Source organism: Geotrypetes seraphini, chromosome 3 (assembly GCF_902459505.1).
Source record: "Geotrypetes seraphini chromosome 3, aGeoSer1.1, whole genome shotgun sequence".
In the NCBI taxonomy this organism is placed as follows: domain Eukaryota; kingdom Metazoa; phylum Chordata; class Amphibia; order Gymnophiona; family Dermophiidae; genus Geotrypetes; species Geotrypetes seraphini.
The window spans coordinates 66,440,653-66,468,457 of NC_047086.1; the positions used below are offsets into that span (position 1 = coordinate 66,440,653).

General features: G+C 43.5%; 1 protein-coding gene across 1 annotated transcript in view; it reads left to right on the forward strand.

The window, feature by feature from the left end:
* The window catches only part of LOC117357880 (collagen alpha-1(XXI) chain-like), a 381,914-nt gene that overhangs the window by 332,156 nt on the left and 21,953 nt on the right, over nucleotides 1-27,805 (forward strand). The window contains exons 29-31 of the mRNA XM_033939103.1: nucleotides 11,477-11,623; nucleotides 11,717-11,771; nucleotides 20,303-20,503. Coding sequence (XP_033794994.1) covers nucleotides 11,477-11,623; nucleotides 11,717-11,771; nucleotides 20,303-20,503 — 403 coding nt within the window. The remainder of the gene's footprint in view (nucleotides 1-11,476; nucleotides 11,624-11,716; nucleotides 11,772-20,302; nucleotides 20,504-27,805) is intronic.

The following is a 27,805-nucleotide window of genomic DNA, read 5'->3' on the forward strand; positions in this document are numbered from 1 at the left end:
GGATGTTTGGGAACCATTGACAAGATTCTGAAAGGAGTGATTGTTGATTTTGCCCTTTGAAAATATACATCCAGGGTGGGGAAATACTTTTAATTTGAGTACAATTGTTGAAAGATATATGTATTTGTCATGAAATATAAGTTGATAGAATTTAAGTGCTGTTAAAGTATAAAATGTCTGTATAATATGTTGCACTTATTTTTAGCTTTAAAATAAGCTTATATTAAAGATTTATATATTAAAAGGTTTATATATTAAAGGTTTATATATTTAAAAAAATTTCATTCTTTTTTTATTTATAATTTTATAACTTTTCATATTACAAGACAGTCAAGAGTGGGATTTTACAGTCAATGACCATTTAAGAAAATAAAAATCATTATTTAATCAACAAAATTCCTATCTAGCCCACATTAAGAAAGGGCTAACTCCCTTTATTTAACAAATAATCATAATAAACATAATAATCAGGAGTTCCCTCTAACAACAGGGGGAAAACTCTACCAACTTTCAGGTGAACTTAATAATTTAACTCCTCAAAAATATAACAGTTACTAAATCTTATTTGGTTCATTTACATTCAGGAAACTTTCCAGTTGAATTGGATCCCAGAAAATATAATCTTTTCCCTTCAATTGCACAAGGCATTTGCATGGAAACTTCAAATAAAAAGTAGCTCCAAGAGCTATTAATCTGGATTTTAATAAAAGAAAAGCTCTCCTCTTCATCTGGGTAGGTCTTGAGACATCAGGAAATATTTGTACCATATCTCCACAAAATTTTACTTGTTTATTCCGAAAATATGTCTTCATGATTAAACTCTTATCTGTCTCATTAAAACAAGTAATTAATAATGTAGACCGGTTGGTTATAGTGTCTGAGGAATCCTCCAGGAATTCGGTAAGATTTAAATCAGTTGTAACCAATTGGTCTACTCCTTTCTCTAGACTTAATTTTTTCTTTTGTGGGATATAGTAACAATTAGATATAAGTAAGGAATCTGAATTTGGCAATCCCAAAACTTCCTTTAATTACTTACGAAACAATATTTCTGATGAAATAAGATGAGTTTTGGGAAAATTAACCAATCTCAGATTCCTAGATCGAAGTAAATTCTCCATATTTTCAAACTTTGAGTGCATTAATTGTGAATCTTTAATAGCAGAGGTAGATACCTGCTGCAATGTGGAGATTTGAGTCTCCGAGACCCCCAGTCGCTTATCTAAAGTTTTTAAATTTAGGTCAACATTTTCAAATTTCTGAACCACTAGAAATACTTTAAAAACTCCCTCCCACCCCAATACAAGAACAAAAACCAAATGCATTATTTCAGACATATTGGGCTCCTTTTACTAAGCTGCGCTAGCGGTTTTAGCGTACGCTAAATTGCCACATGCGCTAGACTCTAATGCCAGCATTGATCTGGCATTAGTTCTAGCTGCGTAGTGTGGGTTTAGTTCACGCTAAAATTCTGCACGTGCTAAAAACGCTATCGCAGATTAGTAAAAGGAGCCCATAGTGAAAATCATATTGAACTTATTGATCAATGAAAACATCAAAATATAATACCCATCCACCCACCCACCCACCCTCCCTGGATGTGTAAATCAAAAAAGAAATCAGGAGAATAAACCAGCTAATCATCATTAACAAAATTTGTCAATGGACTCCACGTTAATTTAAATAACTTATTATTACACAACATTTCTGAATTTATTTTCTCATATTTGTAGCATAAACATAAAGAGTCCCACCAAAACGAGAAATTAAGTCGATCCCAATTTTTCCAGTTTTTGGTAACCATTTGCATGGCTATCCTAGTCATGTTGGAAAATAATATACTTTTATACTTGTCTAAAGGAGGTTTAGGTGGCAACAATACCACAAATAACCACCTCATATGATAACGGAATCGAAGACTCCAAAATCAAACTAATTTATCCCCATTTTGATTTCCAAAAGAGTATCAAAGGACAATAGAACAACAAATGATCCAGTGTCCCTACTTCAAGATGACAATGCCAGCATCTATTAGACTTTGAACTGTTTAACTTCTGCAAAGAACTGGGGTCCAAAAAACTCTATTTAACAGAAAAAAAACAAGTTTGGCCAAATCTGTGGCCATTAAGTAGCAGAAATCTGCTACTTTATCTCAATGCTCCAAATATCCTTTAAACTATTTTTTGTTTTTTTAATCAAATATTCCGATATTAATTTATACCACTTGGCTGCCTGATGCCCTAGCAAATCTATTTGGAAACATAGGCCCGGCAAGCTATACTGATTCTTTAAATTTTGCCAATCAGGGAACTCCTTCTGAAAGTCCTGCTTTAACTGCAACCACTTATATTACATTACATTAGTGATTTCTATTCTGCCATTACCTTGCGGTTCAAAGGCGGATTACATTCAAACTAAAACAAGAATTACATTCAAAATTTGAAGGAATAGAATAAGCGATGACATAAAATTTTTAATGTAATAAAACATTGGGTAAAGAGTTACCAAAGGGAAGTGGAGGTCTTTAGGAGATAAGAATAGGGTGAATTATGGGGATTTAGATAACGTTTGGTAGATAGAAGAGTATTAGAGAGTTCTAAGGGTAAATAGAGTGTTAGATGTTGGGTTGGGATTGGTTGTGCTGGATAGGTTTTATGTGTTTTTTGAAGAGTATGGTTTTAATATCTCTCTTGAAGGTTTTCTAGTTTGTAGTCGAAGATAACAGAGTGGTGATTTGTCTGTTCAGTTTAGCTGCTTTGGAGGCTATTAGGTTGTCATAAAGTTTTTTTCGTTTGACATTTTTGGATGATGGGTGAGTGAATAGTGAGTGTGTTCTTCTGTGTCTGGTTGAGGAGGATTGATTTAGTTGGTTATTCCAGTAGGTTGGGCTTTCTCCGTTGATAGCCTTGTAAAGTAAGCAGTAGAATTTGAAGTGCACTCTTGCTTCTATTGCTTGAGACTTTGCAATGCCGAATGATTGTTGCAGTTGTGAAAAATCAAGCATTTTCCCATTTGATAACACATCATCTAAAGTATGTATACCTTCCTGCAGCCAGTGCTTCTAGAAGATCTTAGACTCGCCTATTTGAATCTTGGAGTTCAACCATAAGGATTGACATGTGGATTGTTGTACTGGTATACATGTTAAATTGTTAATGAATTTTAATGTTTTCCAGGTGGCACAAAGAATACTATTGTCCTTGTAGTTTGGTGGCAACTTGATACTCAAAATATGGCTTAACCATAATGTGTATACAACCGCAAAAAACAGAGAGGAAAGATTCAAAAATATCACTTCAAAACAAAAGCACCACGCAAGCAAGAAAGCTAGCTTATTACTTAAGCGAAAGAAAAGCATCAGACAAACGGAGAGGTGTACCCACACTCTTCCACCCAAGCATCATAGGCAAAAAACTTTCGCACAAGTTTAAAGTTAGCAGGCAGGAGCAAAAAATAGCCGAGAATGATTAATGGTAAAAACCACTGAACACAACAGGCCAGGCCAACGATTGTTTTGTGGCCGGTAACCACTGCTTCAGGGCTTTAGCGCCAAATCCAGGCTATCAATACACAAGTCCTAACTGCTCTTTCAAAGCAGCAGTTAGGATCTGCGTACTGATAGCCTGGGCCCTTTCACCTCCACAAAAGTGGTTTTCTAAAGGTGGTTGAGCGGTCACCTCATTGGCAAAAAACCTTCAACAAAATTGAAAAAAGCTCTATGCTGTGCTATGGAAGACACAAAAAGATAGAAGAAAAATGTTTCAACATATCTTCAGCTGATCGGTACACCGATGGTGGCCAGCGTTTCTCAAATCTGCTGCCTCAGGGTGTGACTCGACCGATCAGACTTTAAAATGGAATGCTTCAATAGCACAGCACAGAGCTTTTTTCAATTTTGTTGAAGGTTTTTTGCCAATGAGGTGACCGCTTAACCACCTTTAGAAAACCACGAGGGCCCTTGTCTGAGGCTTTTTCCTTCTGTTTCAATTTCTTGCAAAGCCTATGCTGTTCTTATATCATATCACTTGACCTCAAGCATCAATTGTAATTGAAAGTGTTACCATATATTATCATTGAGTCATTTTGGTCATAAGTACTAGGCTGACATCGTATTTTATCTCTGTTATTTTAATTTCAGTGCTGTTAAATGTATATATTTTTATACCGTTTTCGTGGTAGTCCTATTATTAGATTTCAGTTTTCTGATTTCAAGTTTACCGGTACCTCATTTATTGCATTTGTTTATGTTTGGTCATTTTACTATTGTTATGTTGTCAAAACTGTAATTTTTATATTAAACTGTACCTACTGTACACCACCTTGGGTGAATCTCTTCATAAAGGCGGTTAATGAATCCCCATAAATGAATAAATAAAATTGGCTGCCAATTCAAGTTCTGGTTTGTTTTAAAGTGACTTCTACAGTTTTAATAAGCTCCGAAGTTTCAGCTCAGAGTATTTTTCATACTATTTGCATTTGTATCTAAACAGTCATGGCGCTGGCATCACTGTTTATTTGAATTTGATTTAAAAGAGTTCTTGACTTCTCTTTCCCGTTTCAAGCAACTAAGCTTTGGAATGCTTACCCTTTATATTGGAGCCAAATTTCTTCCTAAGTCTTCATCAGGCTATGAAAACTTTTTTTATTTTGCAAAGTATTATGTTAACTATAATTAAATATTGCTTAGTATCTGCTTTTGTTTTAAGTCTTTAGTTCCTCATGCATGAATTAGTTTCAGTTATTGTATGGTGTTTGAATTTAACATCAGGAATTGGCTAACTAATAAATACAGAGAATAGGATAGACTCTGAGTAGAATAGACTAAATAAGTACAGTGGTACCTCGGTTTACTAGAGCACCGGTTTACGAGTGTTTTGCAAGACGAGCAAAACATTCGCAAAATTGGCACCTCGGAAACTGAGCTTGCCTCGATTTGCGAGCGGTGCCCCCCGCGATCCAGCACCCTCCCCCCCCACCGCTATCTGGCATCCCCCCGCTTGCGTCGCACCCCCCCCCCACTGCAATCTGAAATCCCCCAGCACCCACCCGAACACGCTGCTTACCCCCATCTGGCCACCGGCACCAACGCACAGGACATGCCGGTGCCGGTACCCGAAGATCTGCGTTGTCTTCTTTGCTGGGCCTTGAGCATCTGCGCATACTCAAGGCCTTCGAGTTCATGCTCTCTCTGAGATCTCCGAGTGAGCACTTATGCTAGCCAAAGTCTAGCGTAAGTGCTCGGGGCCAATTACTTTTAGGTGCAGAAATTCAAGTATTCTATAACCACTCATCTACATCCTGGGAATACCCCTGAATTACTTATATATAACACTCCGTAATGCACTTTACTGACTGAAAAATAGACTAGCCCAATCTCCAAAAACTGAAGCAAAGTTCAATCCTTCTAAAGAGGAGGGGCCTCAGATCCCCGTGCACTGCCAGCAATATGCTTTTAAGCTGCACTAGAAAGGGAAACTACCTCATCGGCCTCCCTCCCCCTCCTGCCTGGTGTTCCAAAAGTAAATGTTCAAACAAATGACCCTGCCTGAGCTAAGTTTGTTATTTGTTTGAACATTTACTTTTGGGAACACCAGGCAGGAGGGGGAGGGAGGCCGATGAGGTAGTTTCCCTTTCTAGTGCAGCTGATAAGCATATTGCTGGCAGCGCACGGGGATCTGAGGCCCCTCCTCTTTAGAAGGATTTAACTTTGCTTCAGTTTTTGAAGATTGGCCTAGTGTGTAGAACACTGATCACTGGTCTATTTTTCAGTCAGTAAAGTGCATTATGGAGAGTTATATATAAGTATTGAGTTTGTTCTCTCTGGACCCTACATATTGAATTTTTTGAATACCCCTGAATTACCCATGCTCCTCACCTGGCCATGCCCCCTTTTCAGATTCAGGTACTAGAAGTGATGCATACCACTTTATGGAATGTGCCTACAAAGTTGTGCACACAATTTCTAATTACTGCCAACTAGCATCAATGATTAGGTGTTAATTGCCAATTAGCAACTTGACTTGATAAATTGCATGTGCAAATTGCCTGTGCAATTTAGGATGACATATATAGAAATTGGGCCTTAGTGCATATCATCCTGGCACATAATATTGGGTGACCTTTACTGAATTCCCCCCATGACTTTTTAACATTTGCAAATTAACTTTATATGTGTTAATTCTGTCAAAGGCTTTTCTAAAATCTAAATATATCACATCTCTCGCACTCCCTGTATCCAATTCTCTGGTCACCCAGTCAAAGAAATTGATCAGATTTGTCTGACAAGACCTATCTCAAATGAATCCATGTTGCGTCTAGTCCAGTAATCCACAGGATTCCAGAAACTTCACCATTCTCTGTTTTAAAAGTGTTTCCATTAATTTATTTACCACAGAAGTCAGACTTTGTCCTTACTTCCATTTTTGTGGAGAGGGACCACATCCACTTTCTCTAGTCCTCTAGTCCACATCTGCCTTTCTCTAGTTATCTAGTCCTCTGGTACAATTCCCAACTCTAGAGACTCTAGAGCTACCAGAACTTCCCTAAGTTCCTTTAGCATCCTCGGATGTACACCATCTGGCCCTATCTCTTTGTCTACCTTTATTTTAGTTAGCTCCTCACAAACACAACCCTCTGAAAATCGATCAGGGTCTATTGCTCCTTTATTCCTATTCAAATTTGTCTTCTGTGGTCCAGCTCCTGGCACTTCAGCCATGAACACAGAACAGAAATATTTGTTAAGCAATTCAGCCTTATCTTTATCAGCTTCTACTTATTCCTCACCTTCACCTTTGAGTCTCACAATGCTACTTTTGCACTTCTTCCTATCATTAATATATCTAAAAAATGTCTTGTCTCCCTATTTTATCGTGTGAGTTATTTTTTCTTCCATTTGTATCTATGCTTTCCTGACTACACGACCAGCCTCTCTTAACTTTTCTAGATATTTTTGCCTGTCTTCCTCTTTCTGCGATCTTTTATAGTTTATAAAAGCTAACCGCTTATTCCTTACCTTCTCAGCTACTACTTTTAAGAACTAAAGTGGCCTTCTTTTCCTCTTACATTTACTTACCGTATTTTCGCAGATATAACGCGCGCGTTATACGCGTTTTTACCTACCGCGCATACCCCTCGCGCGCTATATGCCTGAGCGCGGTATACAAAAGTTTTAAACATAGTTCCCACCCCGCCCGACGCCCGATTCACCCCCCCAGCAGGACCGCTCGCACCCACACCCCGAACGACCGCTCGCACGCGCTCCCACCCGCACCCGCATCCACGATCGGAGCAAGAGGGAGCCCAAGCCCTCTTGCCCGGCCGACTCCCCGACGTCCGATACATCCCCCCCCCCGGCAGGACCACTCGCACCCCCACCCCGAAGGACCGCCGACTTCCCGACAATATCGGGCAAGAAGGGAGCCCAAACCCTCCTGGCCACGGTGACCCCCTAACCCCACCCCGCACTACATTACGGGCAGGAGGGATCCCAGGCCCTCCTGCCCTCGACGCAAACCCCCCTCCCCCCCAACGACCGCCCCCCCCAAGACCCTCCGCCCGCCCCCCAGCCGACCCGCGACCCCCCTGGCCGACCCCCCACGACCCCCCCACCCCCCTTCCCCGTACCTTTGGTAGTTGGCCGGACAGACGGGAGCCAAACCCGCCTGTCCGGCAGGCAGCCAACGAAGGAATGAGGCCGGATTGGCCCATCCGTCCTAAAGCTCCGCCTACTGGTGGGGCCTAAGGCGCGTGGGCCAATCAGAATAGGCCCTGGAGCCTTAGGTCCCACCTGGGGGCGCGGCCTGAGGCACATGGGCCCAACCCGACCATGTGTCTCAGGCCGCGCCCCCAGGTGGGACCTAAGGCTCCAGGGCCTATTCTGATTGGCCCACGCGCCTTAGGCCCCACCAGTAGGCGGAGCTTTAGGACGGATGGGCCAATCCGGCCTCATTCCTTCGTTGGCTGCCTGCCGGACAGGCGGGTTTGGCTCCCGTCTGTCCGGCCAACTACCAAAGGTACGGGGAAGGGGGGTGGGGGGGTCGTGGGGGTCGGCCAGGGGGGTCGCGGGTCGGCTGGGGGGGCGGTCGGAGGTTCTTGGGGGGGGCGGTCGTTGGGGGGGAGGGGGGTTTGCGTCGAGGGCAGGAGGGCCTGGGATCCCTCCTGCCCATAATGTAGTGCGGGGTGGGGTTAGGGGGTCGCCGTGGCCAGGAGGGTTTGGGCTCCCTTCTGGCCCAACTACACAAAGGTACGGGGAAGGCGGGGTGGGGGTGTCGTGGGGGTCGGCCAGGGGGGTCGCGGGTCGGCTGGGGGACGGGCGGAGGTTCTTGGGGGGAGCGGTCGTTGGGGGGAGGGGGTTTGCGTCGAGGGCAGGAGGGCCTGGGATCCCTCCTGCCCGTAATGTAGTGCGGGGTGGGGTTAGGGGGGTCGCCGTGGCCAGGAGGGTTTGGGCTCCCTCCTGGCCCGATATTGTTGGGGAGTCGGCGGTCCTTCGGGGTGAGGGTGCGAGTGGTCCTGCCGGGGGGGGGGTGTATCGGGCGTCGGGGGGGGGGGCATCAGGCTTTCAGGATGGGGACAGACCTTCAAGGGGGGACAGGACTTCAAGGGAGGACAGTGCACGGAAAGTCAGGGGGGGTGAACGGAGAGTCGGGACAGCGCACGGAAAGTCAGGGCAGTGCACGGAAGTCAGGGGGGGTGAACTGAGAGTCGGGACAGCGCACGGAAAGTCAGGGCAGTGCACGGAAGTCAGGGGGGGTGAACGGAGAGTCGGGACAGCGCACGGAAAGTCAGGGCGGGCGAAAGGAGCGTCGGGCATCATGCGCGGTATACCCGTGAGCGCGGTATACAAAAGTTTTTGTACATGTCATCGTGATTTCTGCGCGTTATACCCGTGTGCGCGTTTTACACGGGTGCGCGTTATATCCGCGAAAATACGGTACTTGCCTCACAAAAAGGTTTGTTGCCCTTACAATCGCTCTTACAATTGTTCTTCTGGTGGTCCATGGCACGCCTAAAATCCTCCAGCACCAAAGCTCAAATGAGTCAATCTTCTTTCTGTCTTGTTTCCGTAGAATCCAGCTTTCAGCTTTCGCATCTGTAACTAACTACTGAGAAAATGAGTACGTGTAGAAGTATGATCTTCGTTTGAAGTGTTACCTCCTTGCCTTTGAATACTTCATGTACTTTCTCGAGAGCCTTCATTGGAGAGCGACCAAGTGCTATTCTGCAGAATATTTCCTTCCTGTTAGTTGCTTCTTTGTTTACAAAAGAGCCCAGGAGAATAAAATCCTTTACAACTTCTATTCTATTGCATTCAAGTTCAAAATCTTCATTATTTTCTATATTCATGACCTTCATCTTGTTTTTATTCAGTTCTAATCCCATACTTTTGGCTTTGACTTTTCTCAGTAGATACAACATGTCTTCTTTGCTGCTGGTGATGAGTGTTATATCATCTGCATAGTTCAGGTTGTTTATATTTGAAACTGACACATTGAGCGGAAGGTTTCATTGTATTGTCTACGATGACACCCAGATACTTTTCTTGGGTGCTAACCCCCAAGGTGGACCCTAGATTTTGGTAACCGTGATTTGTGTTATTCTTCCCAATGTGCATCACTTTGCATTTGTGAATAGATGCAAGGGCTCATATGATGCAAATTATCATAGCACTGTGAGAAAACCTGTAGCAGGATCGTGCATTTTACAAACAAACAACACTATGAGGTGGTCAATGTCACCAGGATGGTCCAAACTCCCACAGCAATGGACCTGGGTACCACGACAGTACAAATGTTTCCAGCAAAACAATGTGGAACCAATCCCTGGACTCCCAGAAGTTAGAACGATGATGTTTATTAATGCAAAATTAAAATACAATGCACAGTATAATAAAAGCCAACAAATTGCTTCAAATGATAAAGTCACTTGCAATTTGTTGGCTTTTATTATGCTATTTTAATTTTGCATTAATAAACATCATCGTTTTAACTTCTGGGAGTCCAGTCATTCTAAAGTATCAGTGGGGTGAACACCACAACAAAAATCTGTATGTACCAACATATACATGTTTATGTCTGCCATTTAGAATAAATTGTGGCATCAGGTAAGGATGCATCTTGTCACCTTATCTGTTCAACCTGTACAGTGAAACCATATTCAGAAAAGCAAATTTAAAAGAAGAGAGTATCAGTTTCAAATATAAACAACCTCTGTTATGGTGCCGAATCCAATCAGCTGTTTTCGGCGCCATCATTGAAGGCAGGTCTTCAGGACACAGGCCAGTGTTAGAGAGGCTTGGAAAGTGTTTGTCCACGTGCTGGTTGGGAGAAAAAGACACATCAGGGCCTGCCAGAAGTATGTGCTCAATGAGCTATTTGGAACATGGCTGAAGGAAGATGATTTATCCCTTTAGAGATCAAGAGTTTGACCAGAAATATCAATTAAAGTTAAGTTCCTGATTTGATTGTTTTATGAATCAGACTGGTTGAACATGTATTATACGATTGGAGGGGGTAGTTGACAAATGATTGATAAGACACCCAGAGAATGGGCCAGCATGCGCTGCTCTGTTGTGAGCTGGGAAAGGGGAGTCTGTGATCATTCCACTCTCCAAAAAGAGTATCACACAATAGTTGCGTGATTTACTCAGCCAACACATAATAGAGAGTTTTGAAAGTAAATGTAAAGCTGATGAAAAATGAGTTTTTGAGACTGTATACCTGCTCCACATTTGCTTTTTGTCTTTTAATGTATTTTTGAACAGGCTATATATTGGTACATCTTGTTCTAAAATGCAGTACTTGTAGTAGAACTTGACAAGTCCATACCTGGATATCTCAATTCTAATTTGGATATGTGTCTAAAATATGTGTTCACATATTATAACCCCAAATAATCGTATTTTAACAGTAGGAAATATTAACTATATATAAACATTCAACAATATATGTAATTATGTAGTTGTATGTAACCTTTAAATCAGGGGATTTTATTTAAGGTTGTCAATCAGATAATCTATTTTGGTTCCCAGTCAATCAGATAATCTGTTTTGGTTCCCAGACCCTATAGGGCCTTCATCCTTTGCTTAGACCCTGATAAAAGTCCAGATTATTTCCAAAGCTCTGATTTCCAAAACTAGTCTGCTTTATTCACATAGAAACCATTTACAAGTTGTTTTTCACAGGAACAAAAAGCAAACAGTTCTCACTTTAACATGGAAAGCAAACCAGATGTTTACATTTTATAAATCCAATACCAAAGTGGTGGGTTTCAAATTTTGTACTTTCCATTCAACATCCTGGAGAGAAATGTATTACTACTCATAGCATTGCATATGTTGCAGATTTTATTCCTTTTCCTAGTACTGTATATTATTGACTTAGAGCTCTGGGATAAATAGTTTCACAGTCCAGTAGAAAAATCATTGCTACCTACTCTGTCTTCAAAGCTAAGACTATGCTTTTATTTATTTGGGGTTTAGAAGGGTGACTCTGGAGAACCTGGACTTAGAGGCTTTGATGGGCAAAGAGGAGAACATGGTACTGATGGTGTCACTGGAGCTCCAGGTCCAAGAGGAACGAATGGAGAGAGAGGACCTCCAGGATTACCTGGACCAGAAGGAAGATCTGTAAGTACACTATATAATGTGGTAACTGAAATTATTATACTATTATTTTGTTAAATGTAGGTAACATTCTTGCAATTTTAATATCTAACTTAGGGAAGGGAATTTTCTGAAGAGTTCATCAGACAAGTTTGCAGAGATGTGTTGAGAGGTATGTTTGAAATTTTTCTGTCAAGAAAAACAGTAAAGATGATGTGATGTTCAATTCCTTTATTCTTATTGATTAAGACTTGACATATATGTGTTTTGGCCACTATGGCCTGCCTCAGGAGTATGAATCTTGAACTTATGAATAAGATTAATTAGTATCACCTATATTGGTAGCCTTCTTGTTATTATTCTTAGAAAAAGATGAAAAGATAAAAAATAAAAAAAACTTTGTCTAATCAATGTACCAGCCAATCAGAGCTTTAGGCCCCTCCCCAGATGAGCTCCCAGGGGCCTTAAGCAACCTGGGCCAATCAGAGCCTTAGGCCCTTCCCTGGTGCATCCCAGGATGCGCTGGGGAGGGGAAGAAGCACCATTTTGAAGAGGCAGGCCTGCTGGCTAGAGGGAGTCTCTCAGAACAAAAATAGAACCCTATATAGAGTGGAGGTACAACTATAGAACAAATCTGAAAATCCTCCCTCACCCCAAGGCGAAAAAATGATCAGAGGAAAGAGATGAAGCCCACCTATGGCACCTTTTTCCTTTTGGCCCCCAGATTAGGGGATAGAGATGAACTTTAACCTTAACTGATGTGTGTTTTTTCTTAATTTGTTTTTCACACATAGCACTTTTTGTTGTGCACATTAATTATTCATACGGAGAGAGCCCGGGGATGTTTCGCAGTTAACACCTCATTGGGTGTAAACCCGCGGCAGCTTGTCCCTGGTTTTTCCAGGGGTTGCTGTGTGACTGAGGGCTCTCCCGTTAACCACTAAAATTTATTGAGTAATTGGGCTATATGTGCCATAGGTGGGCTTCATCTCTTTCCTCTGATCATTTTTTCGCCTTGGGGTGAGGGAGGATTTTCAGATTTGGGCTAGAGGGAGAAGGCATCCCTCTGGTCGACCTTTGTGAACAAGGTAGGGGGGGGTGCCGGGGTCATTGGGGCCACAACGGCAGTGGTGGAGGAAGTAGGCATCCCTCCTGTTGCCAGGGGAGGGTGGATGCACATGTGTGTCAGGGGTTACTTTACAAACTCAACTGAGAGAAGTTATCTCGCAGCTTTGCTAGACTTCATTCAGCTAAAGTTAAAGCTTTATGTTCACTGGTCCTCAGCGGGCCACCACGCACTCAAAAATTCTCATTGTGCAGGGCTTTACGCTCCCACTCGTCATTGGAACCAGCACACATTATCAATTTTTTAAATATTTTTAAATAGCTAAGTGTAAATACTAAAAGTACTTAGCTTTTAGTAAGACGCTGTGCAGGGTTTTTTTTTTCTTTACACCGACATGTTTCACCCGTGTGAATCGATGGGCTTTATCAAGGTTCCCACTCCCTGTGAAATATAAAAACCAGAAACCTGAGCTTCCACAATGTATCGTACTTACTAGCAGTCATTCTCCAGCTAAGCATTATTCAAATAAAACTGATATCCCATATTTCCCCTCTCACCTCTTAATAACATTCAGCCAGTGGCGTACCAAGGGGGGGGGGCGGGAGGGGCGGTCCGCCCCGGGTGCCAGCCCTGACGGGGTGCTCCCGGCCTTGCCGTTCAGTCCCCCCCCCACCCCCGAAGGACCACTCGCCCCACTGACCTTCCTGCACCACCTGTGAAGCAGCCCGCAGCGTCAGCGATCCCTGAACTGCTAGGGCGCTGCTTCCTGCGCCGCGGTCCCGCCCCTCTTCTGACATCAGAGGAGGGGCGGGACCGCGGCGCAGGAAGCAGCGCCTAAGCAGCGCAGGGATTGCGTCACGATCCTGCTGCAGCTGCTTCATAGGTGGTGCAGGAAGGTCAGTGGGGCGAACGGTCCTTCGGGGGTGGTGGGGGGGGGGACTGAACGGCAAGGCCGGGAGCATAGGTAGTGCTGCTTCATAGGTGGTGCGGGGAGGTCAGGGGGGCGAGCGGGCAGGCAGGCAGGCAGGCTTTCAAGGGGGAGGGGGTGACAGGCAGGCAGGCAGGCCTTCAAGGGGCGACAGGCCTTCAAGGGGGGGGACAGGCAGGCTTTCAAGGGGGGAAGCAGGCCTTCAAGGGGGGACAGGCCTTTGGGGGGGTGTGCAGTCCTTCAAGGGGGAGGGACAGGCCTTCAAGGGGGGGGCAGGCAGGCCTTCAAGGGGGGGACAGGTCTACAAGGGGGTGGGACAGGCCTACAAGGGGGTGGGACAGGCCTTCAAGGGGGTGGGACAGGCTCTAGGGGTGGGGTGCAGGCCTTCAGGGGGGGTGCAGGCCTTCGGGGGGGTGCAGGACTTCGGGGGGGGCAGCCCTTCAAGGGGGTGCAGGCCTTCAAGGGGGTGCAGGCCTTCAAGGGGGGGGACAGGCCTACAAGGGGGTGGAACAGGCCTTCAAGGGGGGTGCAGGCCTTCAGGGGGGGTGCAGGCCTTCGGGGGTGTGCAGGCCTTTGGAGGGGTGCAGACCTTCAAGGGGGTGCAGGCCTTCAAGGGGGGGACAGGCAGGCAGGCCTACAAGGGGGACAGGCCTATAAGGGGGAGACAGGCAGGCAGGCCTTCAAGGGGGGGAACAGGCCTACAAGGGGGTGGGACAGTCCATGTGAAGTTACCTTGTGCTGTATTTGACATCTAGCAAGGTCTCTGTTTGAAAGGAAAGATCTAAACTTAAAAATGAAGTGGCCAGAAGTTATGGTAAAAGCAGATAGTGTAGCTGGTTTTAAGAAAGATTTGGACAAATTCCTGGAGGAAAAGTCCATAATCTGTTATTAAGACATGGGGGAAGTGTCTGCTTGCCCTGGATCAGTAGCATGGAATGTTGCTATTCTTTGGGTTTTGACCAGGTATTAGTGTCCTGGATTGGCTACCATGAGAATGGGCTACTGGGCATGATGGACCATTGGTCTGACCCAGTTAGGCTATTCTTATGTTATGTTCTCATCTGTAGGGGCCTTTGTTTTCACTTCTTATTTTAATGTATTTTTTTTCTGGGAACTTATCAGTGTTTTTTATAATGGGAACAAAAATGGAAGAGAATTAATTTGTGTGGGATGAGGGGGTAACTAATTTCTTCAGCTAAATAATTCAATCCACTTCAAACAGACATAGGAGAACTCACGCACCATTCACACACCCTCCAACCAAAAACGTCAAAAGAAAAAAACTGTTCGACAACCTCCTAGCCATTCGAGCTGCAACACTCGACCCCCAACTCTACAACCAATTGACATCAACCACAGACTGCAAAACCTTCAAAAAGAAATAAAAACCCTTCTATTCAAAAAACACATAAAACCGAACTAACACAATCAGAACTGTCCCAAGCATCACCTGCAACTACTCCATATGTACTTCTGATGTCATGACAATTCAGACATAATTTATGTTATGTTATGTTATGTTTGGAATATAAGAAAATTTTCACTGCCTGTTTCTATTCTGACCATTTATTCCGTTTCATGGTCATTACAAAAAATATTTTTTTACATGGGGGGGGTGTCAAAAAATGATGGGCCCCAGGTGCCACATACCCTAGGTACGCCACTGCATTCAGCCACCATTGCGTCAAAACGAAATGGCGGGCCGGCTTCCTATCATGTGTTTTAAAAGCTCCCGCCCCCAACGTCAGCATCTCCACGAAACCCGGGGTGATGACGTCAGACGCCGGAGTCAGTCCCTTTAAATGGTAAAATTTAACTAATACATTTAATAAAATGAATTAATGGATGAAGTGGAGGGCATAAACCCAGACCAACAGATCTTATATCAACGAGGCCCACTCCAACTCGTTGTTAAGTCCGGTGGGAACGACAGTATTTAATCGGTAGATCCACCGCTGTTGGAGAATCATTGATAACATCGATATGAGTGAGCAGGAAGGGGATTGGGAGCGGAGACTTAATATGCTAGAACAGCGGTGGATCTACCGATTAAACAGTGTCGTTCCCACCGGACTTAACAACGAGTTGGAGTGGGCCTCGTTGATATAAGATCTGTTGGTCTGGGTTTATGCCCTCCACTTCATCCATTAATTCATTTTATTAAATGTATTAGTTAAATTTTACCATTTAAAGGGACTGACTCCGGCGTCTGACGTCATCACCCCGGGTTTCGTGGGGATGCTGACGTCAGGGGCGGGAGCTTATAAAACACATGATAGGAAGCCGACCCGCCATTTCATTTTGACGCAATGGTGGCTGAATGTTATTAAGAGGTGAGAGGGGAAATACGGGATATCAGTTTTATTTGAATAATGCTTAGCTGGAGAATGACTGCTAGTAAGTACGATACATTGTGGAAGCTCAGGTTTTTGGTTTTTATATTTCACAGGGAGTGGGAACCTTGATAAAGCCCATCGATTCACATGGGCAAAACATGTTGGTGTAAAGAAAAAAAAAAACCTGCACAGCGTCTTACTAAAAGCTAAGTACTTTTAGTATTTACACTTAGCTATTTAAAAATATTTAAAAAATTGATAATGCGTGCTGGTTCCAATGACGAGTGGGAGCGTAAAGCCCTGCACAATGAGAATTTTTGAGTGCGTGGTGGCCCGCTGAGGACCAGTGAACATAAAGCTTTAACTTTAGCTGAATGAAGTCTATCAAAGCTGCGAGATAACTTCTCTCAGTTGAGTTTGTAATATATGACAGTGTCTTCATTCTAATATACCTTATCAGAATAGTGCTGGTGTCTACATTTTAAGGGGTTACTTTACGGCATTCTCTCTACCTTGGAGAGGGTGAACAACCTGTCTTTATCTACTAAATCTATTCCCTTCATTACCTAGAATGTTTCGATCATGTCCCCTCTCAATCTCCTCTTTTCAAGGGAGAATAGGCCCAGCTTCTCTAATCTTTCACTGTACAGCAACTCCTCCAACCCATTAACCATTTTAGTCGCTCTTCTCTGGACTCTTTCGAGTAGTACTGTGTCCTTCTTCATGTACGGTGACCAGTGCTGGACGCAGTATTCCACGTGAGGGCATACCATGGCTCGGTACAGCGGCATGATAACCTTCTCTGATCTGTTCGTGATCCCTTTCTTAATCATTCCTAGCATTCTGTTCACCCTTTTCGCCGCCGCCGCTCATTGTGCAGACGGCTTCATTGACTTGTCGACAAGTACTCCCAAGTCTCTTTCCTGGGGGGGGGGGGGGTCTCTCCAAGTACCACCCCGGACATCTTGTATTCGTGTATGAGATTTTTTATACCGACATGCATTACCTTACACTTATCCACATTGAATCTCATTTGCCATGTCACTGTCCATATCTCGAGCGTGGTTATGTAACGTTGCAGATCTTCACAGTCCCCCTGCGCATTCACTACTCTGAACAACTTCGTATCATCTGCAAATTTAATCTCCTCACTCATCGTACCCATTTCCAGATCATTTATGAATATGTTGAAGAGCACGGGTCCAAGCACCGAGCCCTGCGGCACCCTACTGGTGACATTCTTCCAGTCCAAGTATTGTCCATTTACCCCCACTCTCTGTTTTCTATCCGCTAGCCAGTTTTTAATCCACGTGAATATTTCACCCTCTATTCCATGGCTCTCAATTTTCCAAAGTAGTCGTTCATGCAGAACCTTGTCGAATGCCTTCTGAAAATCCAGATATACAATGTCAACCAGGTCATCCTTGTCTATCTGCCTGTTTACTCCCTCGAAGAAGTGCAGCAAGTTCGTCAAGCAAGATCATCCTTTGCTGAAGCTGTGCTGACTGATCCTCATCAGATTGTGTCCGTCAAGGTGATCAATGATGTGGTCTTTTATCAGTGCCTCTACCATCTTTCTCAGTATCGAGGTCAGACTCACCGGTCTGTAGTTTCCTGGATCTCTGTAGTACTGAAAGACATATGCAGTGCTGTACATTTTAACATACAATAAACAGTCCCTGCTCAGAAGAGCTTACAACCTAATTTAGACAGGATATTTCAGGGTTGGGGAGGTTATAGTGGGTATAGGTATCTGACAGCAGCAGGGTTGGAGAGATTATAGTGGGTATAGGTATCTGACAGCAGTAAGGGGGAGTTAAATGTTGAAAGCAGTTTCAAAAAAGTAGGCCTTTAGCTTGGATTTGAACACTGCCAGGGACGGAGCACGACTTATTAATTCAGGCAACCTGTTCCAGGCATACAGTTCCGCAAGAAAGAAGGGATGGAGTCTGGAGTTGTCAGTGGAAGAGAAGGGTACAGATAAGAGGAGCTTGCCCGATGAGTGGAGCTTACAGGGGGGGGCATAGGGTAGATGAGTGAGGAGAGATATTGGGGGGGTTTCAGAGTGAATGCACTTATAGGTCAGCAAGAGGAGTTTAAACTGTATTAGAAAATGGACAGGGAGCCAATGAAGCGACTTGAGTGAAAATAGCGGCATTTTCAATGGATTAAAGAGGCAAGAAACAGGTGCGCGAGAGGCCCGAGAGAAGTACGTTGCAGTAGTCTAAGCGTGAGGTGATGAGAGTGTGGACAAGGGTTTTGGTCGTATGTTCAGAGAGAAGAGGACGAATTTTGGTAATGTTATAGAGGAGGAAGTGACAGGATTTGGTGGTCTGTTAGATCTGAGAATTACAATTAGTACTATTATTATAGGGGTGGAGTCAGGGGTGGAGTTTGGGCAAGTCAGGGGCTGAGTTTGGGCAGAGGTACTCGGCTGGTATTTGTTAGGCTTAGGGGGTACTTGGCTTGAAAAGGTTGAGAAACACTGCTCTAAGGAATACTGCAGTGAATTTCACATTAAAAGTCCCAGGTACAGATGTCCCTATAACTTGCATATATTATATGGTGAGCCCCTCCAAAAACCTACTGTACCTACATTAAGATGACAGCTCCAGGGTAAGGGCTATTGTTGTGGTGTACAGGTGGGTACAGTAAGTTTTTGGTTTGTTTTGGAGGGCTCACCATACAATATAAGCAAGTTATAGAGTTTCAAGACAAAGTTAGACAAGTTCCTCCTAACCAGAATGTACGCAGGTAGGACTGGACTCAGGGCACTGGTCTTTGACCTAAGGGCCACCGCAGGAGCAGACTGCTGGGCACGATGGACCACTGGTCTGACCCAGCAGTGGCAATTCTTATGTTCTTATGCCATACATTACACCAAGGACCAAATAAAAAATAGCTCCCCCTCTTGTCAGTTACTGGCCAGTTCCAAGAAGCAGTCATTTATGATGTCTAAGAATTCTACCTCCCTAGCACTCCCTGAGTGAGGTAGATGTGAATTGCTTGTTTACCTTTTCTAAAAATAGAAGAGCTAGGAGGGCATGCAATGAAGCTACTAGTACATTTATAACAGTGGTCTCAAACTCAAACCCTTTGCAGGGCCACATTTTTGATTTGTAGGTACTTGGAGGGCCTCAGAAAAAAAAATAGTTAATGTCTTATTAAAGAAATTACAATTTTGCATGAGGTAAAATTCTTTATAGTTTACAAATTTTTCCTTTTGGCTAAGTCTTAATAATAATATTGTAATTTATAGCTAACGAGACATATGATCAAGAAACTGTTTTATTTTACCTTTGTGATTATGATACTGAGGGCCTCAAATTAGTACCTGGCGGGACTCATGTGACCCTGGGGCCGTAAGTTTGAGACCACTGATTTGTAACAAACCAGAGAAAAGATTTCTTTACTCACGCTCTGATTCTATAAACGCACCGAACATGTAGGCACCGAGGAGCACAAGTGTCAATCATATACTAGAGCCATTTATAGAATCATAACTACTGGCTCCAAAAGAGTCTTAGGCGCTGGTAGGCACTGAAACCTTTGGTACACTTTATTTATACCAGGGTTTTCTTGGCCTAAGTGGATGTGCCTAAGTTAAAACACACCCAATAATCATCCAGAATTCACCCCTAACCACGCCTTGGAGTAGACTTCTGATTTAATTGCTTTTTAATAGCAATTTTCAATGAATGGCATTTATTAAAACTTATTAAATAATAGTTAGGTTCCTAGATTGGCTAATCATGCTGATTTAGGTACTTAACTTTAGGTGTCTTTTGTAGAAGCAGGGTCTCAATGTGTAATTAAACTCTGGAATTTTTTTTGCCAGAGATTTTTTTTGCCAGAGATTTAGTAAAAGCAGTTAGTTTAGTATGGTTTAAAAAAAGTTTGGCTAATTTCATAAAAGTCCATAAGGCATTATTAATATGGACTTGGGAAAAGCAGCATAAGATCTATTGTACTCTGGGATCTTGCCAGATACTTGTGATCTGGATTGGCCACTGTTAGAAAGAGGATAGTGGGCTTGATGGACCTTCAGTCTGTACAGTATGGCAATGCTTATGTTCTTATATTCTTATATGGTTAGAAACTAGAAGGAGCATAGTTGGGGTTCACTCTTACATGCATAAAATAAATGGATACAAATTACTTGTAAATTTCCCACATCTAAGCATGGACATTTATACCAGCTCTATGGCTAGCATAAGTTCTTTCACATAACTAAACATACAAGTTATGCTAGTGTTCTTTGTAGTAAAATAGGTTCTTGCTATCATTTATATAATAGGCTTCATATGTTAAATCAACAAAAAAATATATTTAAGAAATTAAAGTAGAAATATAACTTTTCTGATTTATTCTAGCTCAGCTGCCATCCTTACTTCATACTAGAAGAACACAAAATTGTGGTCACTGTCAGTCCCAGCAAGGTTCTCCTGGTCCGCCTGGCCCGCCTGGCTCAATTGGTTCTGGAGGCCCCAGGGGAGCTCCTGGTCTACCAGGAAGAGATGGCCATACAGGACCTATAGGACCTCCTGGGCATCCAGGCATCCCTGGATTACAAGGTAGGCACTCTTTTCTCAGAGTAGTAAAATACAGACTATTACCGTTTGGTTTTTTTGTTATTTTTGTTTTGTTTTGTGTTTGCTTCAGTCTTCTAATCATAAAGACCCTGATTCTGCAAAGTGCATCTAAAGTTAGGCCCAGTTTGGATGTCCAAGATAGGTGTCCTTTGTAGAATCATGCTCAGCACTGTTTGATGTCCAAATTTTAAGATGTCTTTTAGAGAATCGGGTTATATATAGATTGCATACATAACTTCATTTGCAAAAGCTTAAAAACAGATACAGACCTTAGCAGGGCTTCTACTTCATTGCAAATGGAGGTGTGCAGCTGCACAATGCTGACCTCATTGTGAGATCATCAAGGTGCACCTGCAAGGTAGAATGTCACAATTAAAGTATGTGCTGGAATTTGAACCCTTGACTTCTGGAAGATGAGCAGAGTTTTTACCCATTGAGCCACAGCGGCTTCCTTTCAGTCATGGGGGTTCCTACCATGAGATCTTAGTGATCCTAGCTATGTGAAGGTGAAAATACCTGACAAGATCACAACTTAGCAGATCCTAAGCTATCATATCAGATGTGAGGAAGAAAGACATTAGTGGAAGCTGCTGTGGCTCAATGGGTAAAAGCCCTGTTCCTATCTTCCAGCGGTCATAGGTTCAAATCTCAGTGCATATTTTAATTGTGGCATTCTACCTTCAGGTGCACCTTGATGATCACACAATGAGGTCAGCATTGTGCAGCTGCACACCTCCATTTGCAATGAAGTAGAAACCATGCTTAGGTCTGTATCTGTTTTTAAGCTTTTGCAAATGAAGTTATGTAAACTAAACTAAACCTTAAGTTTATATACCGCATCATCTCCACGGAAGTAGAGCTCGGCACGGTTTACAAGAACTTAAAAATGAGAAAGGGTAGGAAAAGGTTTACATAAGTTTATAAATTGAGTGGAAAAGTAAGGGAAAAAAGAAATTACATGGTAGAGAAGAGCCAGGTTCTTAGTTGCTTGCGGAATAAATGGAGGGAGCTCAGGTTCTGCAGCGGGATGGTAAGGTCATTCCAGAGACATGTGATTTTGAATAGAAGTGATTTTCCCAGTTTACCTGCGTGGAGAATACCATGTAGGGAGGGGAAGGATAGTTTTAATTTATGGGCGGTCCTGGTGGAGTCAGGGCACGAGGAGTTGAAGGAAAGTGGGAATAGGGAAGGAAGGATGCCGTGAATAATCTTAAAAGCCAGGCAAGAGCATTTGAATTAGATTCTGGAAATCACTGGGAGCCAGTGAAGATTGGCCAGGAGTGGGGAGACATGGTCAGATTTATGTTTTGCAAAGATCAGCTTGGCTGCTGTATTCTGAATAAGCTGGAGTCTTTGGAGGCATTTTTTTTGATAAGCATAGGTAAATGGCATTACAGTAGTCAAGTTTGGAGAGGATGATGGATTGGACAAGGACAGTGAAATGTTTTTGGCAGAAGCAGGGTCTTGCTTTCCTTAGCATGTGGAGGCTGATAAAGCATGATTTTGTCAAGGAGTTGACGTGGTCATTGAGGGAGAGAGAGGAATCAATAATGACGCCAAGGACCTTGCTTGAGAACTCAAGGTGTAAGGCAGCGCCTGAGGGTAGTGCGGAGAGGGAGGGCAGGTGTTCTAATTTTGGGCCGAGCCAGAGTAATTTTGTTTTTGATTCATTTAGTTTCAACTGTACCGAGAGGGACCAGGAGTGGAGTCTCATTATGCAGGATGTTATGTTATCGTGGAGGTTGATGAGGTTCTGGTCTGTTTCAAGAAGGACAAGGATATCATCGGCGTATGTGTAGATTGTTTCAAGGGGGGAAAGCTGGAAGAGCTTCAGTGAGGACATATAGATATTAAAAAGGATAGGGGATAGGGGTGATCCCTGTGGAACACCGCAAGAAGGAGACCAAGGAGAGGACATGGTGCCATTAGAGTTGACAGTGTAGGAGCAAGAGCGAAGGAAGTTTGAGAACCAATTAAGAATGGTGGAATCAATTCCTATCTCGGAAAGTTGATAAAGTAGTATGTTGTGGTGAACAACATCGAAAGCAGCAGAGAGGTCGAATTGTAACAGAACAGCGAATTTGTTTCGAGAATGTAGTTGTTGCACCTTTGATATTAGGGAGACAAGGAGGGACTTGGTGCTGAAGCTAGGTCTAAAGCCATGTTGATAGGGGGGAGAATGGAGAATCTCTCTAGGTAAGAAGATAGCTGGGTAGCGACTATGGACTCAAGCAGTTTGGTTAGGAGGGGGATATTTGCTATGGGGCGGTAGTTCGATGGTGAGGAAGGGTCGAGATCAGCTTTTTTCAGAAGAGGGGATAAGGCAATGTGTCCCATTTCTGTGGAGAACAGGCCAGATAGTAGGGTAGTGTTTACAAGATTGGTAAGGGAGGAGATGGCCTGCGCAGGAATGTTATCGTAAAGGTAGGATGGGAAAGGATCTAGGATACATTTGCAGGATTTCAATTTGAGACAAAGTTTAGAGATCTGGGATTTGGAGGCTATTTCGAAGGCAGTCCAGGATCTATCAGCAGGGATAGGGTTGGAGTCATTGGGAGGTAGAGAATTGTAAGAGATGGTTGGGGGAAAGAACTTCTTATGGTAATGATCTTTTCGTTAAAAAATTTGGCTAGGTCGTTTGCGTATGGGGGAGAGAAGGGGAAGGTGGAGTCATTTTTTGAGGTTAAATTACGCCAGATGTTGAACAGTGTACTAGTTTGTTTTTTTGATCTGGTGATTTTGTCACCATAGAAATTTTTCCTTGCTTTTGTCAATACCGTGTTGTAGAACTTGATGTTGTCTCTCCAGGATTGTCTGTCAGAAGGGGATTTCGATTTTTTCCATTTACGCTCCAGTGCCCGACATTTCTGCTTCAATTCCCTATGATATGGAAGATACCAGGGAGCTTTGCAGGAGTGGGAGATAGGTTTAGTAGAGAGAGGAGCGAGAGCACGGTAAGTGGATTCAGAAAGGGTTACCCAGTTGTGCCAATTGGAATCAGGGTCGGTATGGTCAGGAGAAGGAGGGAGATGGTTGAGAAATTGGGACCAGAACAGTTCACTCATGATTTTTTTGCGGTAGGTGATATAGTTTGTAGCTCGGGGAGGAGTGCCCAGGTGGGACATGAAAATGGGAAGGCAGGCGGAGCCAAGAAGGTGATCAGACCAGGGGACATGTTCCCAATGGGCATCTTCAGCAGAAGTTTTGTGTTCAGTCAGGTCGAGGAAGCTGATGATGTCTAGAGTATGCCCCTTATCATGGGTAGGGGTGGGCGGAGGGGCAGTGAAACCGAGGGAGGTGAGGAAGTCTTTGAAATCGGTTGCATCCTTGTTGGTGTTATCATCTAGGTGGAGGTTGATATCGCCAATGATCAATAGTCTTTGGAATTTTAGGAAGGCCCTTGTTATGGTCTCTAGGACGAGTTCGGAGGATTTGTTCCAGGGGGTGGGTGGGCGGTAAAGTAGCAGAATGGCTAATGGGTAGGGATGGAGTTCGTCGTTGACTAAGGCTAGCAAGAATTCTAGTGATGTATGGCTGCCCTTTTCAAGGAGCTGGACATCGAAAAAGGATTTGTAAAGCAGGGCCAGGCCTCCTCCCCTCCGGTTGGTTCTGGGTGAGAAGAGACCATAGTAGCCAGGAGGGCAGAGTTCGTTTTGTGTGAAAGAATCATCTCTTTCGATCCATGTTTCTGTGATGCACAGGAAACCAGGTTCGAAATCTCTGAGTAAGTCTTTTAGTATTTGGGTCTTGTTTTGGGCTGATCTGGCGTTACAGTAGAGAATTGGGACTGGGGTGAGAGAGTCCGAGGTATGGTTGGGTAGATTGGCATGAGAAACAGGCTTTAAGGAGGAATGATTGACTCCACGGTGTTTTGTGAAAGGATGGGATCTGGTTCGTATTAGTATGGGAATTTTAAGGCCAGGGCAGGTGCTGTTGGAGTATGTAGAGTCGGGGAGGTGGGGGAGGGGTTTTGGGCAGTGAGAAATGTTGGTGAGTGAGCATAGTAGGAGAAGGAGGAGCCAGAAAGGTGGTTTCATGATGGGAAATGAGGATAAACCCACGAGTGGGGGTTGGATTTGCCAGGCAGGTGGGGGAGAGTTTGGTTGGGTGAGGACAGAGGGAAATGGGAGAGGGACGAAAACTGAGGAAGAATTTGCACGCAATTAGAAAGCTAATGAGGTACTGACGGTGTGGGACTAACAATAGCTAGTAGTGAGATACAGACTGAGGTGGGGCTAAGCATATGAACTAGAAAGCTAGACACAGGGATGATGCATAGATGGGAGACAGTGATAACAAGTCTGTGCAAGCAATAGCAGACTATACTATACATGCAGTACTGACTATACATGCAGTAACAAATTTTACATGCTATAACAGGCTATAAATGTGATAACGGGCTATAGATGCAGATTGTGCAGGATATAGCAGGTTATGGTGCAGTTCATAACAATCTATAACGAGCAGTACATGCAGTTTATAGAACATGCAGATTATAGTACATGTAATGGGTAGAACAGGCAGAAGATAGTATTCGCAAGATGTTACGCAGCCTTAGCCGGCGCGCCGAACATCTGCGAGCCGAATCACTTGGTGTGATTTGTGTGGTTTTGCTAACCCAGGGGGGCGGAGCTGGTTCACACGCCCGGCTGCAGGGGGGGCAGTTTCGGTGGAAGCTCCGTGCAGGAGCTGGTCCCGACTTTGAAAACGCTGCCGAATGCAGCAAGAGGGAGGTCCGACGAGCTCTGTGAGGGAGCAAGAAAGAAAAGCAATTGGGCAGTACTTAGCAGATTAAACAGATTAAACTAAAATAAAATTTTGCAGAACTTAAACGAAGTCAAACCCGAGCCCCAGTGATTCTACAGGAGGGGGCTTGCTGCCAACGACCGGCGCTTAAGCAGGGTCGTGGAGTTCTCCTTTCCCGGCTGGCTGTGGGGGGGGGGGGGGTGCTTTCCTTGCTTTCAGTAATGAGCTGACTGGAACACTGTATAGTCAGAAAAAAATGGTAGCTTTTTAGTAAGAAACCTAAAACTGTGTTTTTTTTCATATGCTCTGCTTCAGCTAATGGATGTTTCCCTTTAATTAGCAAATGACATTGCTGTTTGTCCACAAAAATAGAAAGTTCTGCATGCAATATATCTGTTTTGATGTGCCCTGTTTATGTGGTGACTTATTAAATGTATTTTGAGCTTAATAAAGCAAAAATAAAAACCCATAGAGCTATTTAGCAGATCACATTAAGGACGTCCAAACAGTGCCTAAGTTCCATCCATAGAACTCACATCTATCTGAAGCTCAAACTATGCTCAAAAGTAGACCTGGTTTTCATTCGTCTAAAATGTAGGCATGATATGGATGCCCTAAGTTGCTCAGCGTTATGTAAATGAATCGAAGGATGTCCATATTGAAGCCTCACCCAGATGATGCCCATTTCACGCCCAACGCCTATTACGTTAGGTGTGAGTTTTCCCCAATGGACGTCCATGAAATTGTGGATGCACCTACAAAGTGACATCCACATCCTTTGGACATCCATGTGCCAATTATCGCTTGTTAAGACCCTTAAATGGCTCATTAAACACTTATCCCCCTCTTCTACTAAACTGCGCTAGCGGTTTTAGTGCGGGTAGCCACACTGAATGTCCCGCGCTGCTCCCGATGCTCAATGAGTTCCTATGAGCGTCGGGAGCAGCGCGGCTCCCCGAGCTAAACCTGCTAGCGCGGTATAATAGAAGAGGCCCTTAGTTTGGACGCCTAAGTCCCTCTCAGCATTAGGCGTGATATAGGTGCCCTTTATAGAATCTGGGCCAAACTGTGCTTTCTGGAAATAAGCAAAAATATTATCAGTAAAACACAAGAAACTCTGCTCTTCTCTTAATGACTGGCAGTGTTTCTCTATTATATCCCTTTAATCATAGATCTAACCCCTTGACCTAAACGTGGCATGCTTTGTTTCTTATACTATGATATTTTCTAGGTGAATGGTGATGTGATATTCTGATTCTCATGAAAAAAAGTACAGTCTTGCCAAAAGTTCTCCCTATTTGAGAAAACAAGTCCAGGCAGTAATATGCAGTAAAATTAATGGTTGTTGTTATGCTACATTATATTGGCATAAATTGAAATAGAGGATTTGATATAAATTGCTATTAATGGTTTACCTCTAAGTGCATAATTTGGCACCAAAGTATTTGGTGGAGAGCATTTTGCCACATGCTCTGCTTTGGCAGTTGCATCCTGTCGACCGTGCAGATGTATGCATTCCAACTGAGAAAGAATCGAAGTCGTAAGTATCCAGGGACAGTATATTTTCTTGTATAGGTCCCAGGGAATGGAACAGGCTTCCATTATACATCCGCCAGCAGAAAAATATGCAGAACTTAAAAAAATTACTGAAAAAACACCTTTTTGGCAAATTGAAGTATGGAATTTGAATTTTGTACTTCAACTTGTATGAAAGAGTGCTGGTCGCTTAATCTGCTTTTTTATCATCTGTAATTGTTTGTTGTACGTGTATTGCCATAATGATGATTATGTATGTATTTGCTGTGACCCGCTTTGGAAAAGGCGGGGTGCAAATAAATAAACTATAAACAATAACTATAAGTTGTTGCCATGCATAAGTCTGAAATGGACACCATTTTAAGGCTGTCCACAGATGCTGGCATTGCTCTAGTTCAGGGGTGTCAAACTCAAATCATATAAGGGGATGAAATCTAAAAAGTCGCGGGCCACATTTTTTCTTAAGATACCCCCTACTTTACTAATACACAGTGTGGGCCCCAGCGCTGGCAGCAGTGGCAACTGCTCTGACGCTCATAGGTCTTCTATGAGCATCGGATCAATCACCGCCGGTGCCAAAACCCATGCTACGCATCAGCAAAGGAGGGGGTTAGTAGAAGTTTAGGGATACAACCTCTCCAACCCCACACCGACTATGTGTTACATGCAAAATAAATAAAAAAGACTTTTCCTCTCTCTTTTAGGTCCTAGTTCATGCTTGCTGACAGGATACACATTTCAAATCTGACATATTTTAATCACAAAATAGAAAATAAAATTATTTTTTCTACCTTTTATTTTCTGGTCATTTTGCTTTTGGTCCCAGTTTCTCTTTCTGATTTTGTCTATCTTCTAATTCTCTTTCCAATGTCTGTTATCCATTTTTTTCTCCTCTTCTCTTTTGCTCCAGTCCCTGTCTCTAACATATTGATTTTTGCCTTTCAACTTTTCTCCTATTTTCTTTGCCTCTATCCACTCAAATCTCGCCCTCTTTCTCATCCT